The 18,629-nt window shown below is 39.9% G+C and overlaps 1 protein-coding gene across 11 annotated transcripts in view; it reads right to left on the minus strand.

Annotated features, from left to right (window-relative positions):
* LOC108399309 (WASH complex subunit 2C-like) overlaps window positions 1–18,625 on the minus strand; it is a 65,764-nt gene extending 47,139 nt beyond the window's left edge. For 7 of the 11 annotated variants that reach the window (XM_073241204.1, XM_073241212.1, XM_073241208.1 and 4 more), the window contains exons 1-4: window positions 18,499–18,623; window positions 18,289–18,408; window positions 17,370–17,534; window positions 891–953 (exon numbers count right to left, since the gene is read on the minus strand). In XM_073241204.1, the coding sequence (XP_073097305.1) occupies window positions 891–953; window positions 17,370–17,534; window positions 18,289–18,408; window positions 18,499–18,501 (351 nt within the window). In that variant the 5' untranslated portion in view covers window positions 18,502–18,623. Of the gene's footprint in view, window positions 1–890; window positions 954–17,369; window positions 17,535–18,288; window positions 18,409–18,498 lie in introns of all 11 variants that reach the window. The other 4 variants (XM_073241210.1, XM_073241205.1, XM_073241202.1 and 1 more) reach the window with 2 other exon arrangements.
* Between the last annotated feature and the right edge of the window lie 4 nt (window positions 18,626–18,629).

Raw genomic sequence — 18,629 nt, forward strand, 5'->3', positions numbered from 1 at the left:
TGCCCTTACCTGATGTCCAATAGCTTCCACTAACACAGTCCATAAAATACCAGGCACAACCCAACTCTGAGCCTTAGCTCATGGCATTCTCTCTTGCTTCAGTGGCCTTAGAATCTGGTCCATCTTTCCTCACCCAGCTAACATCTCATCCTTGAAGCTTTTCCCTGCTATCTTACACCACTGAGCTCCTTCTCATCTTAACTTCCAGAACAGCAGCCATGCAGCTCTGACATGCTCTGTCCTGTTGCCCCAGTCAAGACTATAACCTCTTAAGGACAAAGTCTTTCTCGAAGTCACCAGCTCCCTGCAATCTGAGTTGAGTCAGAAACTGTTCACTGCACATTCCGTGTCCTCTACTAACACATCGTGTGACACTCAGAAGGCACTCAATATGTGGACTATGCCAGCATTCACCATGCTGTCATTTCATACTGGTAGGAATAAGAGTCAAAGCAGTTAATAGAAAGATAGGAAAACACAGTCTTCAAAGAACTAACAAATGACAGACTCACCTGTGATCTGTTTTTGTATAGCCCTCAAGGTAAGAAGAGGTTTTTTTTTTTTAAGAGGGAAGGAGAAGGTAAAAAAGGAGGAAGAGACAGAGACCATTGTGGCCAGCAAAACCTAACATATTTACTGTCTGGCCTTCTATAGAAAATCTCTGTGGACCTAGGCTCTATTCTAAAGCAAGAATTCAGGAACTTTGTATTTCTTAATACATTAAATTTCAAAATACAAACCAAAGATTCTAATTGTTGGACTTTCAGAAGCAGCCTTTCCCATTTCCCCCAATACTCCCCCCACCCACCATCCCCCACCAGATATATTACAAATCTCCACCATTTCTCTCTTCCAATTTTGTAACTAAATGGGAGATTTAATGCAAGTACCTGTTCTGCTTTCTCCACCTCAGGCTTGAGTACCGGCTCCTCCACTTCTTCATCATATACACGCTAAATATGGAAGCAAATTCACTTTTAAATGAATTATAAACATCATTGGGAATAAATCATAATGGAAGAACTCAACATACAATAAAAAAGGGCAAAGACAAGGAAGGAATATTTCAACAGTCAGAAGGAATGATTTTTCAACAAATGTCTGAGGCCACTGGCCAGGGACAAAAAAGCAAAGATGAGTAATCAATTAACCAAAAAATTACATTTTAAAAATATTAAGAACTACAAATGACTAGAAAACATGAAAAAAAGAAAAAAAAAGCTCAATCTCATTGTTGACCAAAGAGTCACAGAAGCAGTAAGATACCAGTTTTCATACCTTTTTGTTTAACCTAATACTTAATGCAGACAGGGCAATGATACAGGTACTCAAATGTGAGGCTACTGAGGACGTCATCCGGGAGAACTTATCTACTAGGTAACAAGAGCTTTTAGTATTTTGATCAATGGAAATGGTAAAGGTTACAGTTATTTTCACCCTTTTGTTTAAAATGGTTGGTAAGTTTTTATTATCCCATTTATATGAAAACAGGCCAACCCCAGCAATGATCTGCTAGAAGGCCAGACATCTGACTGACTTAGACAGCATGGGCAGGCAGGCCTCTTTTCCAAAATAAGGCTATTGTTCTGGCAACTCATTGTGATTTCCTTTTAACTTTCTACTGTTTTTTAAACTGCAAAGTAAAATATGCTTGTTATAAACAGTGGGGTGATGAAAACACTCTGGAATTAGATACTGGTAATGGTTACAAAACGTGTGAATTTACTAAAACCTACTGGCTTGTATTAACTGTTAAATGGGTGAATTTTATGGTATGTTCATTGTACTCAATTAATACTAAGCCAATTTAAAGATGTATGTAGAAGAATATATTTAAAAATATTCCATCCCTACATCCAACCTAACCCTCAGAATAACCAACGTAAGCTTGGTGGGCATTCATCAATGTTTTCTGTGGCTCTTATGTAAATACACACAGACATAGGCAGTTTTCCTATGCTTTCTGCTTCTGAATAAAAATGCAACCAGTATACACATTCCTCTGCCCCAGTTTTTCACTTAAAGCTCTCATAAACCACTTTTCAGATCAATGATATAGATCTGACTCAATTTCTTAAATATCTGCATAATATTCTTTGGCCATGAACTTCACCATAACTAATCTGACAATTCCTCATTGGTGAACATTAAGGAGAGTTCCAGTTTTTGGTGTTATAAACAAACTGCTGTAAACATATACACACATACATTCTTGGCCCTGGCCCTTTTATTGCTACAGGCTTCCCAAAAATAGGGTTCCTATATCAAAAGACAAAGTTGTTATTTAATCTTAGTTGGTACTTCCAGGTTACTATCCATAAATGTGTAATAACTCACCCTGTCACCACCAATGTATTCAAATACCCATTTGCCAAACCTTTGCCAGCAGTGGACATTGTCCACCTTTTAAAAATACCTGCCAATCCAGTCAATGTTTGTAAATATTCCTATCTTCTGACTTAAGAATTCTTTTTCTTGAAATTTAGTTACAAGAAAAATAATCATAAATCCAAACAGTAAGATGCTTATAATAATTTTTAGTGGACAGTCACAAACACTGAATTTGTAATTCTATGTAATTCCAATCAATATGCTAATAGGATTTTCTGTGGAATTTAGCAAAATAATTCTCAAATTCACACAGAAGACTAAAAATCCGAGGATAACCATGACAATTCCAAAAATATGTAGTCATGGGGACTTGCCTATTAAGACTTATGAGAAGTACCTATTAAATACCTGTAAGACTATCATGAGAAATTTGGTATTTAAGATTGCGATGCTGGCATACAGTAAATAAACAAAAGACAGAAACAAGAAACAGTCTCACAATTACATGTAAACATGATTTTATATTCACAAGAACACACATAGAAACATTGGCGATGGGATTAAAGATGGCAGTGTGAGAGGTGAGACAGAGGCTTCCTCTTAAAACCGCATATAATACAAAAATACTTTTAATACAACTAATCCTGAAAGAGCAACAGAAAAGAGGGCTGTGCCAGACTGCATACACCTGGAGAAAAGAGCAGACCTCACGGAACGGGGTAATGTACCAAAGATATAGCCTGGCGGGAGCCAAGCCCTTCCCCCACCCCAGCTCACTGGCAGGAGGAAGAGAAACGGAGAGGGGAGGGAGTTGAGGCCTGGGACTACTGAATACTTAACTCCGGAGATCTGCTCTGGGAGCACAAACCTACATTTCATGGTGCTTGCATGACACTCTCATGATTAGGGGGTTGGAAAGCTAAGACAGGCAGAATTCCTGGAGAGACTGAGAATCCAGCCACTTGTGAAAACCAGGGATCCATACTGCCTGCTCTACGACAAAAGAAAGGCGGGCAGTCTGAGAGACTTCCTAACAAGGAAGCCCTTAGCAAGAGGGCTACTAAAGGGGCAAGGACTGCACAGAGTTTACTGCACAGGAGAAAGGACAGGTAGACAAAATTGTCCAGGTGCACTCTGCCCAGCAGGCTGGGAGCTTTCATGATTTCCAGGTGCTCCAGCTCCCTGGCTGGCTACACAGTTCCAAGGACCCCCTCCATGATACGCAGCCTACTGTGCCTTTCTCCCAGCCAGCCCCACCTGGCTCATAAACTGGCAAAGCCTACCCTGGCATTACACCAGCCAGAAGGAAGATCTGTCTATAGCAACTACAAATGCAAAACATAGAGGCTTATACCTGTGTGCTCGGCCAACTGGTTCAGGAAGTAGAGACAGGCATAGCAGCCGGGAAGAAGAAAACAGCTCTTTCCTTTCCCAGGCATCAATACCACTCCCCTGCGACCCCCAACATTGCTTCAGGAGCTGAGCAGCTCCAAAGAGTAGAGATTCTGGGCACTAGAGGGTGCCACATACAAATATGAAATGCCAAAGGAACCTGGCTCAGAGTAAAATTATTAATACAACTCCTGAGATAGATTTAAATGACATCGACCTTATGAATTTTCCTGAAAGGGAGTTCAAAATAAAAATCATTAACATGGAGGTATGGAAAGATATTCAAGAACTCAGGAATGAATTCCGGTGGGAGATCCAATCACTGAAGAGCACTATGGAGGGTATTAAAAGCAGATTGACTACGGTGGAGGAGACGATAAATGAAATAGAAACTAGAGAAGAGGAATACAAAGAATCTGAAGGACAGAGAGAAAAAGGGATCTCTAAGAATGAAAGAATATTGAGAGAACTGTGGGACCAATCTAAACGGAACAATACTCGCATTATAGGGGTACCATAAGAAGAAGAGAGAGAGAAAGGAATAGAAAGTGTCTCTGAGGAGGAGATAATTGCTGAAAACTTCCCCAATCTGGGGAAGGAGATAGTGTCTCAGGCCATGGAGATCCACAGATCGCCCAACACAAGGGACCCAAGGAAGACAACACCAAGACATATAGTAATTAAAATGGCAAAGATCAAGGATAAGGACAGACTATTAAAAGCAGCCACAGAGAGAAATAAGATCACATACAAAGGAAAATCCATCAGGCTATCATCAGACTTCTCAGCAGAAACCTTACAGGCCAGAAGGGAGTGGCATGATGTATTTGATGCAAGTAAGCAGAAGAGCCTGGAACCAAGATTACTTTATCCAGCAAGATAATCATTTAAATTTGAAGGAGGGATTAAACAATTTCCAGATAAGCAAAAGCTGAGAGAATTTACCTCCCACAAACCTTCTCCACAGTGTATTGTGCAGGGACTGCTATAAACGGAAGTTTCCCAAAGTTTAATAGCTGTTACCAGAGGTAATAAAACCACAGTAAAGAAAGGAGAACAGCTAATTACTGAAGCAAATGCAAAATTAACTATCCCTAAAGTCAATCAAGAGATAAACAAAAAACACAGAATATGATACATAATATATAAAGAACGGAGGAAGAAGAAAAATGAAGAGAGAAAAAAAAAAGAACCTTTAGATTATGTTTGTAATAGCACATTAAGTGAGTTAAGATAGACTCTTAGATAGTAAGGAAGTTAACCTTGAACCTTTGGTAACCATGAATCTAAAGCCTGCAATGGCAATAAATACACACTTATCAATAATCACCCTAAATGTAAATGGACTGAATGCACCAATTAAAAGACAGAGTCACTGAATGGATAAAAAAACAAGACCCATCTATATGCTGCCTATAAGAGACTCACTTTAAACCCAAAGACATACACACATTAAAAGGGAAGGTATGGAAAAAGATATTTCATGCAACTAATAGAGAGAAAAAAGCAGGAGTTGCAGTACTTGTATCAGAGAAAATAGACTTCAAAACAAAGTCACAAGAGACAAAGAAGGACATTACATAATGATAAAAGGGATAAAAGGGTCAATCCAACAAGAAGATATAACCATTATAAATATCTATGTGCCCAACACAGGAGCACCTACATGTGTGAAACAAATACTAGCAGAATTAAAAGGGGAAATAGAATGCAATGCATTCAATCTCGGGGACTTCAACACTCCACTCACTCTGAAGGACAGATCAACCAGACAGAAAAGAAGTAAGGACACAGAGGCACTGAACAATACATTAGAACAGATGGACCTAACAGACATCTACAGAACTCTACACCCAAAAGCAGCAGAATACACACTCTTCTCAAGTGCACATGGATCATTTTCAAGAATAGATCATATACTAGGCCACAAAAAGAGCCTTGGTAAATTCAAAATGATTAAAATTGTACCAACCAGTTTCTCAGACCACAAAGGTATGAAACTAGAAATAAATTATGCAAAGACAATGAAAAATCCCACAAATACTTGGAGGCTTCACAACATGCTCCTAAATAACCAATGGAACAATGACCAAATAAAAACAGAGATCACCAATATATGGAGACAAATGACAACAATAATTCAATATTGCAAAATCTGTGGGATGCAGCAAAGGCTATGCTAAGAGGAAAGTATATTGCAATACAGGCCTACCTCAGAAAAGAAGAACAATCCCATATAAGCAGTCTAACCTCACAATTAATGAAACTAGAAAAAGAAGAACAAATGAGGCCCAAAGTCAGTAGGAGGGACAAAATAAAGATTATAGCAGAAATAAATAAAATAGAGAAGAATAAAACAATAGAAAGAATCAATGAAAGCAAGAGCTGGTTCTTTGAGAAAATAAACAAAATAGATAAACCCCTACCCAGACTTATCAAGAAAAAAAGAAACTTATCTACTCCCATAAACAAGAATCAGAAATGACAAAGGAAAAATCACTAAGGACACCACAGAAATACAATGAATTACAAGAGAATACTATGAAAAATTAAATGCTAACAAACTGGATAACCTAGAAGACATGGACAACTTTCTACAAAAATACAACCTACCAAGGCTGACCCAGAAAGAAACAGAAAATCTGAACAGACCAATTACTAGCAACAAAACTGAACTGGTAATCAAAAACCTACTTAAAAACAAAACTCCTGGACCAGATAGCTTCACCGCTGAATTTTTCCTAACATTTAGTGAATACCTAATACCCATCCTCCTTAAAGTTTTCCAAGAGTAGAAGAGGGAATACTTCCAAACTCATTCTATGAGGCCAGCATCACTCTAATACCAAAACCAGGCAAAGACACCACCAAATAATTACAGACCAATATCCCTGATGAACATAGATGCAAAAATACTCATCAAAATATTAGCAAACCAAATTCAAAAATACATCAAAAAGATCATCCATCATGATCAACCGGGATATATTCCAAGGATGCAAGGATGGTACAACATTCAAAAATCCATCAACATCATCCACCACATTAAGAAAAAGGACAAAAACCACATGATCTGCTCCATAGATGCTGAAAAAGCGTTCAACAAAATTCAACATCCATTCAAGATAAAAACTCTCAACAAAATGTATGTAAAGGGAAAGTACCTCAACATAATAAAGGCCTATATGACAAACTCACAGCCAACATCATACTTAACAGCGAGAAGCTGAAAGCTTTTCACCTAACATTGGAAACAAGACAGGGGTGCCCACTCTCCCCACTTCTATTCAACATAGTACTGGAGGTCCTAGCCATGACAATCAGACAACACAAAGAAATAAAAGGCATCCAGATTATCAAGGAAGAAGTTAAACTGTTCCTGTTTGCAGATGACATGATATTGCACAGAAAGAACCTTAAAGAATCCACTCCAAAACTACTAGATCTAATATCTGAATTCAGGAAAGTTGCAGGATACAAAATTAATACACAGAAATCTGTGGGATTAACAATGAACTAGCAGAGAAAGAAATCAGGAAAACAATTCCATTCACAGTTGCATCAAAAAGAGTAAAATACCTAGGAATAAACCTAACCAAGGAAGTGAAAGACCTATACTCTGAAAACCACAAGACACTCATGAGAGAAATTAAAGAAGATACCAATAAATGGAAACACATGCCATGCCCATGGATAGGAAGAATTAATATTGTTAAATAACCATCCTGCCTAAAGCCATCTACAGATTCAATGCAACCCCTATCAAAATACCAACATCATTCTTCAACAAACCAGTGAAAATCATTCTAAAATTCATATGGAACCACAAAAGACCCCAAATAGCCAAAGCAATTCTGAGAAGGAAGAATAAAGCTGGTGGGATTATGCTCCCAAACTTCAAGCTCTACTAAAAAGCCACAGTAATCAAGATTATTTGGTACTGGCATAAGAACAGAACCACAGACCAGTGGAACAGACTAGAGAGCCCTGATACAAACCCAAACAGATATGGTCAATTAATAGATGATAAAGGAGCCATGGACATACAATGGGGAAATGACAGCCTCTTCAACAGCTGATGTTGGCAAAACTAGACAGCTACTTGCAAGAGAATGAAACTGTATTGTTTAACCCTACACACAAAAGTAAACTCAAGGGGCGGAGTCAAGATGCGGCATGAGTAGAGCAGCAGAAATCTCCCCCCAAAACCACATATATTTATGAAAATATAACAAAGACAACTCTCCCTGGAATAGAGACCAGACAACACAGAACATCCAGACCACATCCACACCTGCGAGAACCCAGCACATAGCGAAGGGGGTAAGATACAAGCCCCGGCTGGGTGGGACCAGAGCGCCCCTCCCCCCAGCTCCCAGCGGGAGGAGAGGAGTTGGAGCAGGGAGGGAGAGGGAGTCCAGGACTGCTAAATACCCAGCCCCAGCCATCCGGACCAGAGCGCAGACACAGTGCATGCGTGGGGTCCTGAATACTAGGGAAACAGGGCAGCAAGACCAGTGAGCAGGTCCCTGAGGCCGGTGCCGGAGAACAAAGAAAAGCAAGCGGCTTTTTTTTTTTTTTGGCGAGTGCTTTTTGGAATTTTTTTTTTTTTTTGGGCAAGTGCTTTTTGAAAGTCTTAAAGGGACAGGGACCCCAATACTAGGGAAACAGGGCAGCAAAACCGGTGAGCAGGTCCCTGAGGCTAGCACCTGAGGACAAAGAAAAGCGAGCAGCCTTTTTTTTTTTTTTAATTATTTATTAATTTTTTTGTTGTTGTTGTTTTCTTTTGGCAAGTGCTTTTTGGAAGTTTTAAAGGGACAGGGCGGGACACTTAGTCCAGAGGCAGGGAATCTGGGGATCTCTGGGCACTCTAACCCCCTGGGCAACAGGGAGCACGGAGGACCCTCAAGGAGATAAATAGCCTACCGGCCGCTCCCCCTCCAACGCAGCTCCACCATTTTAGAGGAGCTGCCCCAGCCAGGCCATGCCCACAGCAACAGCGGAGATAAACTCCATAGCAAACAGGCAGGTAGCAGAAGCCCTGTCTGCGCACAGCTGACAAGCATAAGCCACTAGAGGTCGCTATTCTCCCAGGAGAGGAAGGCCACAAACCAACAAGAAGGGAAGTTCTTCCAGCGACCACTTGTACCAGCTCTGCAAACTATTTCTATCACCATGAAAAGGCAAATTACAGGCAAACCAAGATCACAGAGACAACACCAGAGGAGACAGACCTAACCAGTCTTCCTGAAAAAGAATTCAAAATAAAAATCATAAACATGCTGACGGAGATGCAGAGAAATATGCAAGAGCAATGAGATGAAGTCCGGAGGGGGATCACAAATGCCAGAAAGGAGATTACAGAAGTGAAACAAACTCTGGAAGGATTTATAAGCAGAATGGATAAGATGTAAGAGGCTATTGATGGAATAGAAACCAGAGAACAGGAACGCATAGAAGCTGACATAGAGAGAGATAAAAGGATCTCCAGGAATGAAACAACACTAAGAGAACTATGTGACCAAGCCAAAAGGAATAATATTTGTATTATAGGGATACCAGAAGAAGAAGAAAGAGGAAAAGGGATAGAAAGTCTCTTTGAAGAAATAAATGCTGAAAACTTCCCCAAACTGGGGGAGGAAATAATCGAACAGACCATGGAATTACACAGAACTCCCAACAGAAAGGACCCAAGGAGGACAACACCAGACACAAAATAATTAAAATGGCAAAGATCAAGGACAAGGAAAGAGTTTTAAAGGCAGCTAGAGAGAAAAAGGTCACCTATAAAGGAAAACCCATCAGGCTATCATCAGACTTCTCAACAGAAACCTTACAGGCCAGAAGAGAATGGCATGATATATTTAATGCAATGAAACAGAAGGGCCTTGAACCAAGGATACTGTATCCAGCACGACTATCATTTAAATATGATGGAGGGATTAAACAATTCCCAGACAAGCAAAAGCTGAGGGATTTTGCTTCCCACAAACCACCTCTACAGGGCATCCTACAGGGACTGCTCTAGATGGGAGCACTCCTAAAAAGAGCACAGAACAAAACACCCAACATATGAAGAATGGAGGAGGAGGAATAAGAAGGGGGAGAAGCAAAGAATCTCCAGACAGTGTATATAACAGCTCAATAAGTGAACTAAGTTAGGCAGTAAGATACTAAAGAGGCTAACCTTGAACCTTTGGTAACCATGAACCTAAAGCCTGCAATGGCAATAAGTACATATCTGTCAATAATCACCCTAAATGTAAATGGACTGAATGCACCAATCAAAAGACAAAGAGTAATAGAATGGATAAAAAAGCAAGACCCATCTATATGCTGCTTACAAGAAACTCACCTCAAATCCAAAGACATGCACAGATAAAAAGTCAAGGGATAGAAAAAGATATTTCAGGCAAACAACAGCGAGAAGAAAGCAGGGGTTGCAGTGCTAGTATTAGACAAAATAGACTTCAAAACAAAGAAAGTAACAAGAGATAAAGAAGGACACTACATAATGATAAAGGGCTCAGTCCAACAAGAGGATATAACCATTATAAATATATATGCACCCAACACAGGAGCACCAGCATATGTGAAACAAATACTAACAGAACTAAAGGGGGAAATAGACTGCAATGCATTCATTTTAGGAGACTTCAACACACCACTCACCCCAAAGGATAGACCCACCGGGCAGAAAATAAGTAAGGACATGGAGACACTGAACAACACAGTAGAAGAGATGGACCTAATAGACATCTATAGAACTCTACATCCAAAAGCAACAGGATATACATTCTTCTCAAGTGCACATGGAACATTCTCCAGAATAGACCACATACTAGCCCACAAAAAGAGCCTCAGTAAATTCCAAAATATTGAAATTCTACCAAACAATTTTTCAGACCACAAAGGTATAAAATTAGAAATAAATTCTACAAAGAAAACAAAAAGGCTCACAAACACATGGAGGCTTAACAACATGCTCCTAAATAATCAATGGATCAATGAACAAATTAAAATAGAGATCAATAGCGCTCCAAAATCTTACAACTACAGACTATCTACAGTTAAAAGAACATATGGGATGTGAACAGTTCCCAGGAATGGGTTGTTTTAATTTGTCTGATTTCTCTCAGACTGTTCAAGTACAGTTGGACAATATCCATCATATCACAGATAAATTTTCACAAATGCCTAGGATGCCTAACTGGTTTTCTTGGTTTCACTGGAGATGGCTGGTAATTATAGATCTGCTTTGGTTATGTAACTGTATTCCTATTATGTTAATGTGTGTGCGCAATTTAATTAGTAGTTTAAAACCTATACATGCTGAAGTTACTCTACAAGAAGATATGTCAAAGAAATAATAAATCTTCCCATGTTTTCTTCCACCTGCTACTTCTATAGCTTTTCTTCTTCCTTCCTAATTACAACCCTTAAATAGAATCGTGCCTCATATCGAATTTACCGAGTATCATAAATCCTCCAAGTGGTAAAGATACCTCAAGACAAATGCTGGGCATAAAAGTCACAGGGCATAAATCTGCAAAAAAGTAAAAAGCTAACCTTTTCAAACAATATTGCTTCTCTCTCACTTACCAACTTTATATTTCCCTGTATGGCCCCAGAAGATGACTGGTTAGCCAGAGACGGGTAAGATTCCTCAAGGGAGGAACAACCTAAGACAGGCACAGTCGCAGGGAGGCCATCAGGTGAGAAATTGGGGATCAAGAGAGGTGAGGCTTAGAACCTCACCCCCCGTTTTGAGAGAAATCTTCTGCATCCGTGGATGTTTTGTTGCCTTTGTCTAACGTGGATTAACACATAGTCTACAGGCACACACCTGATCATCTACATTTGCTCTCTTACAACACTAAACTATGTTTTCTACCTGTATCTTGCATCTACCAACCACTTCAGCATTTTATTAAAAATAATAATAATAATAAAGGGAGAAATGTGGGATTCACATATAAATCAAGTATAAAAATCAAACGAATATTCATATTTGACCTGATTGTTTATAGTTCACAATGCGTGATCAAAATCGAAAGTTTCTGTGATGACTGCCCTTGCACTGTTCACCATGTAAGAACTTACTCACTATGTAAGAATTTGTTCACCATGTAAAAACTTGTTCGTTACGCTTCAGAAGATTGGAGACTGTTGAGAACTAGGCTTGGGGTTGATTAATGATTGTGCATTGAGTCTCCTATTGTTAACAACCATTTGATCAATAAATATAAGAGATGCCCTCTCAAAAAAAAAAAAAAAAGGAAACTCGAAATGGATCAAAGACCTTAATGTAAGTCATGAAACCATAAAACTCTTATAAGACAACATAGGCAAAAATCTCCTGAATGTATGCATGAGCAACTTCTTCCTGAATGCTTCTCCTCAAGCAAGGGAAACAAAAGCAAAAATGAACTCATGGGACTACATCAAACTAAAAAGTTTCTGTACAGCAAAGGATACCATCAACAGAACAAAAAGGCATCCTACAGTATGGGAGAATATATTTGTAAATGACATATCCAACAAAGGGTTAACATCCAAAATATATAAAGAACTCACCCACCTCAATACCCAAAAAGCAAATAACGCGATTAAAAAATAGACAGAGGATATGAAGATACAGTTCTCCAAAGAAGAAATTCAGATAGCCAACAGACAAATGAAAAGATGCTCCACATCACTAATCATCAGGGAAATGCAAATTAAAAGCACAATGAGATACCACCTCACACCAGTAAGGATGGCCAGCATCAAAAAGACTAAGAAAAACAAATGCTGGTGAGGATGCAGAGAAGGGGAACCCTCCTACACTGCTGGTGGGAATGGAGGCTAGTTCAACCATTGTGGAAAGCAACATGGATGTTCCTCAAAAAACTAAAAATAGAAATACCATTTGACCCTGGAATCCCACTCCTTGGAATTTACCCAAAGAATACAACTTCTCAGATTCAAAAAGACATTTGCACTCCTATGTTTATCGCAGCACTTTTTACAATAGCCAAGATATGGAAGCAACCTAAGTGTCCATCAGTAGATGAGAGGATAAAGAAGATGTGGTACATATACACAATGGAGTACTACTCAGCCATAAGAAAGAAACAAATCCTACCATTTGCAACTACATGGATGGAGCTGGAGGACATTATGCTCAGTGAAATAAGCCAGGTGGAGAAAGACAAGTGCCAAATGATTTCCCTCATTTGTGGAGTATAACAACAAAGCAAAACTGAAGGAACAAAATAGCAGTAGACTCAGAGACTCCAAGAAGGAACTAGTGGTTACCAAAGGGGAGGGGTGTGGGAGTGTGGGTGGGGACAGAGGGAGAAGGGGATTGAGGGGTATTATGATTAGTACACATGGTGTGGGGGATCACGGGGAAAACTGTAGCACAGAGAAGGCAAACAGTGAATCTGTGGCTTCTTACTACACTGATGGACAGTGACTGCACTCGGGTATGGGTGGGGACTTGATAATATGGGTAAATGTAGTAACGACATTGTTTTTTCATATGAAGCCTTCATAAGAGTGCATATCAATAATACCTTAATAAAAAAAATAAATTAAAAAAGGAAAAGAAATAAACAAGTTTCTCCCAAAAAAAGAAGAATTCAGAAACATTGTGCCTTGGGACACAGAACACTTAGTAGCTTAGAGATCTTGGCTCAGAAATGTCCATAATAAGTCAGAGTGGTCATACAATTCAGACAGCTCCTAACTTCACACCCTGGACACAGACTCCGACTCCCAAACAGATCAGAGATCTCACATCCTGGAGACACACCCTAAATCAATCAGAGGGCTCACACTCTAGAATAAAAGTGGTCCCAATAAAAAAAAAAAAGAACACATATAAACACATATACACGCATACACACAGTCAGTGAGAAGGGAAAAACACAAAACACAACCCCTACCTCAGCCTACACAACACACACTCCTATACAGCCATACAGATGTATCCACTCTAGGCAGGAAGAATAAAAAGGCAGAGATACAAAGGAACCCTCACCCAAAATGTGTAGAGCTAAGGCAAAAATAAAAATAGGGAGTTGGTTCCTTTGATGCAAATATGGCAAATTATTAAAATCTGTTAATGCAGGGTGATGTGTATTATTAGCATTTGCGGCTATTACCCATTTTTTCATAAATATTAAAGGATTATTAAATTATGATAGTCATACAATGGAATTAAGAACTAAGTTCACAAGTCTTAAAGATGCATTAAAATACTTATAAGCTAATATTAAAATGAGACCTATATATATATATATATATATATATATATATATAGAGAGAGAGAGAGAGAGAGAGAGAGAGAGAGAGAGAGAGAGAGAGAGAGAGAGAGAGATGTATGGGGTGGGGAAAGATAAAGTTAACGTCAAAAAAAGGAAAGACTAGAAAGACATAGGCCAAAACATTGTACAAAGAAAGACATAAGCCAAAACATTCAATGGTTGGGGTGCTGTAATTACAACTGACTTTCTGTAGTTTTATGTCTGTTTTACACTTTCATACTTTTTATCTATGCCAGTCCTTCCTAAAAAGAGTGTTCATTACTTTTTTAATAAGAAAGGAAAAACTGAAAGCCCAATGTCTGCAAGGCACTCAGACTAAAAGATCCTAGCCCTCCTGCTAGCATTTGAAATTTCCGATGCTGCCTCTTTCTCCAGGTTTTTTTCCTAATGGTTGTACAAAGATAAAAAATTTGGAGGGTGATTTTTAAAGACAAGAACAAAAAAATATTTATCTTAAAATTGAGACTTCTAGACATAGCAGCTACCAAGGTCACCATAGACTTTAAATAGCAAGACCATTTCACCTAAAAGGTTGAACTTCACACTGAAGTGTAAACAGCACCAACACCCTACTTTTTTTCCTGCCCACCTTTAAAAACTGCCTCATATCACATCAGCAGCCTCCAGCTGGAAAAGTCAAACAGGACATCTAAGAAACCAACAAATACATGAATTCCCTGGGATCTTTCAAGGGTGACTTGGACAATATATCTCAAGTACTCAGTACCCAGCAGACAATTAACCCTAAATTCCTTCGCCCTTAACAGGCTGAACTCAAAGCGTCACATGTTTTTTGGTAATTTTAAAATCAGGTAGTTATTCCCAGAATTGTGAACAATTTTTGGTATTTCCCCTCAAAGGATCTTTCCTCATTTGGGGAGACCGCATAAGAGGGGAAGGTAGGGAACTGGAGAAAAAGGGACTAGAAGCCAGGGACTTCTTAACAGATCATATACAGCCCTTGCCCTTTTCATCTGTTTTCTCATTCCTTCATCCAAATACTCACTGAGTCCCCACATATAAGGCTTGTGCCGAGCCCAAGGAAAACATTTAACAAAAATATGGGGCTTGATTTAGCAGGGGAGTTTGATGCATCAAATCACATAAAAAAATGTAGACTTATAATTATGGGATGTGCTACCAACGAAGACATTAACCAGGTCACAATGTTTCAGGTCAAAATTCCTAAATTAACAGATTAATGAAGCTTTAAGAATTGTACTCCTTTCTGATAACATATTTATGCACTAGCCACTGTTAACTAGCCTTTCTCCCCCTTCAGAGTCCTCTCTTGAGCCTTTACTAAAGGTACTAATTTCTGTTGCCCTAGAAAGTCCTGATTGCTCTTCAGTTTCACAATTCTGTAATGCAAATTGCAACCTGGTAGCTACTCCAGGTTAATTACTAAAATCCAGAAACCTGACTTTGAATTTCTTTCCAATAAATTGCCATGAACCAAATAGCACCATCATTCAAGCCAGAAGTATAATACATGAATGAGTACCAGTGGCAGGGTTTGAAGAAAACACATAAAAAGCCAAATCACTGCCACATGTATTTCCAGTATGTAGATTTTTTCAGAATTTTATCATCATGCTCTGCTACAAATGAATGAAAAGAACACGTAATGGCATAATGAGGCCTGGGAAGCAGATAAATTTGCCAATGACAACAGGCCCATCTAGTGTGCAATTCTGGCGGCAGGTGGAAGGGGAAGAGGCATAAGGGGCAGGAGAGATGGATGGAAAACGGAGTCCAAGAAGTGAACAGAAATAAAGAACTATTATAAAAAAGAAAAAAAGAGAAAGAAAAAGAAAAAAAGGAAGAAAAAGGTCAAGAAAACACACAAAAAACCCCACAAAAACTAAATCATGGAAAACTCAGAATCTAAGAAAACTTGGCCAAAAAAAAACAGCTGGAGAAAAAAAAGGCCTAAAGGCTGTGATTCAGAAAGAGAAATTTGTAATCCCCACTCACCCCCATCGTCAATGATCAATCAGGTATCAATCGAGTACCAATGGGATACAGGCACATCAGGTACAAAAGAAGCCTCCTAGTTCTATTCCTTGCCCAATCTAGAGCTGCAACACTGACTACAGAGAAGAGCTGGGCACCTAATTCGGCAAGAAAAGGCACAGAATGAGAGCAACAAGTACATTTAAGAGGACACCAAATTCAGCTTAGTGAAAACCTGATGGGGCTGCATCTATCAGTAGTAGAGGTGAGTCCTGTAAACTTCGTCTTCCAGTAAGAAAGATGCTCAGGACCAAGCATGGACATTCTGTACAGACAATCAGAAAATAACTACAGAGTTTACTAGAATTCTCATTACATTTTAAACTTACTGACAAAGAGATTTCTAAGAATTTTATTAAGATCTTTATTTCACACATAGCGCCTAAAAAAGCTACCAGCAGTAGCATTTCAACCCAAACTACTAAAAAATGCACAATGATGCATAAGATACCTACATGACAGTATTTGATCTTAATCCTGATTCTTGGGCTTTTTACAATCTTCCATTTTCAAAACCTTTCCTATTACTGTACACCTAACAATCTCAGTAAATAGCCTACTTTAACAAAATCATCCTTTCACAAATTAAGTAATGCTGATAGTCAGTCACCCTATGAGAAATACAGATCAACTTAAGTTTCCACTCCATCCTCATCTCTTAACAGCCTCTTCACTCACCAACCTCCAGCCACACTTGAGCCCTATTATTATAGTGTAACAGAAAACTGTAATCTTCTCTAAGAAAACGCTCTAATTTATGTTTTACCAGGGCCTAGCATGTTGAAATTCAATATACAGACAAAAATCACACACAGGTTAAAGCTCAATAATTGTTTAAGGATGAGTCCGTATCAGATTTGGCCATAACAACAAAACATTAATGAGAATATTTCAAGTAAACATATTATGCCTTTAATATATTTTATCATAACATAGGGACACAGTGACTGCAGCCACATGCTGGTGTCCAAAGGATTAGAGCAGGTGTATGGCTTTCCTTACAGAACGTGCACAAGGGTTGTTTGAGTGCCACACAGTTCAGCAAAACTGCTGACTATTCTCAAAACTAAGGAAAAGACTGGAATATGAGGAAATTTCATTATTAAACTTTTTAAAAGCTTGGCAAAAAAAATTTTTCTTTACTTTAGTGATTTTAAAAAACGGATTAACCCTAGAGAAAGAAGATTCAATTACCAACAACCACTATATCTATCAAAATTTGGGAGGGATCCTAATAATAGTTTACATAGTATCACAATGACTCCTGCTCCTGGAAAAAAGTATTACGTGTAAGTTCGATGTAACTAAGTAACTCACGTTTTCAATGAACTGGGTATTAGACAGCATAAGGAAGTCATTGAAGACATTATGTAGGCGACAATCTGTGGCTTTAGTTTCCCGAATTAGTCCATCCACTTGTTTCTTGATTTCATGGGTCCTAGAGATAGTCTGCTGTGAGAATTCCTGCAGAAACTGTAGTAGCTATTTAAAAAATAAACGTACAGTAGTATCAATATTTTCTGCATCTATTATGTGTCAAAACAAGAACCCATTCCCTTTCACCTCTGTGTGTTTACGCGTGTTGGAATGTGAAAGGGATGATAATTTTTGACAGTACTAAAACCAAACAATTGAAAGACATCAAGAAAGCTCATCAAAACAGTGGCAAGGAGTCAATAAGCACTTGCTATTTTATTTCCGGAGGAATTTTCAAGTCCTATTTGGTTGTCATTGTACAGGGATCACAAAGGGTAAAATAAACTGCCACTCTGATCCACAAAGTGTTATTCATATGGGACTTACACAGTTCTCAGCGTCTTGGGTCCTTGCCCTGAGGAGTACCATGCAAGGATATCAACACACTGACGGCTCTACCCCCGAATCAGTCCAGGTCCCAACTTGGAACTGCCTCACCAGTGCCACAGTCATCCCCCGGCGTGGTGGAAACCTATCTGCCCCGTTCAGGTGCATCGCTAAGAACCCCAAACCAGGCAAAGAACTCCGCGTCTGGGCAGCAGCCAGAGCGGGGGCGCTCAGCGGCTACGGTCAGCCCCCGCCCTGGTGCCAAGAGACCGCCACAGTGGAGTTTTCGAGGGAGAGAAGGGATGCGTTAAGACCAGAAGCAGCGGGGCGCACTGGATGTTGAGGGAATCAAGGCTCCATCCTCCAGCTCGCAGGCCGGGGGCCATCCCAGGCGGCCTGCCCTCCCCTCCCGTCCCTGGGGCCAGCCTCTCACGCCCGCGTCCGCCGCCAGCGACCAGCTCTGGCTGCTTCTGCGGATCTCCTCCACCGACCAGGGCCGCTCCCACACGGGCTCCGACGCCGGTGTCCGCTCCTGGTCGGGGGTTGTCCCGTTCTGCAGCGAAAAGGACGAGAAGAGGGGCTGAGCCTCAGGGAGGCCGTAGCCCCGAGCCACCCCCGCCAGACCGCGGCCCGCCCTCCTCACCATTCCCGCAGTGAGGCTCAGCCGGCGCGCGCGGGGACCGCACCCTCCCACACACGCAGATTTCCGGAAGCCGAGCTCCAAGCAGGTTGGGCTCAGCACGTGACCTAGCCTCACGGGAACTCATACTCACG

Source organism: Manis javanica, chromosome 7, assembly GCF_040802235.1.
Source record: "Manis javanica isolate MJ-LG chromosome 7, MJ_LKY, whole genome shotgun sequence".
Lineage (NCBI taxonomy): Eukaryota > Metazoa > Chordata > Mammalia > Pholidota > Manidae > Manis > Manis javanica.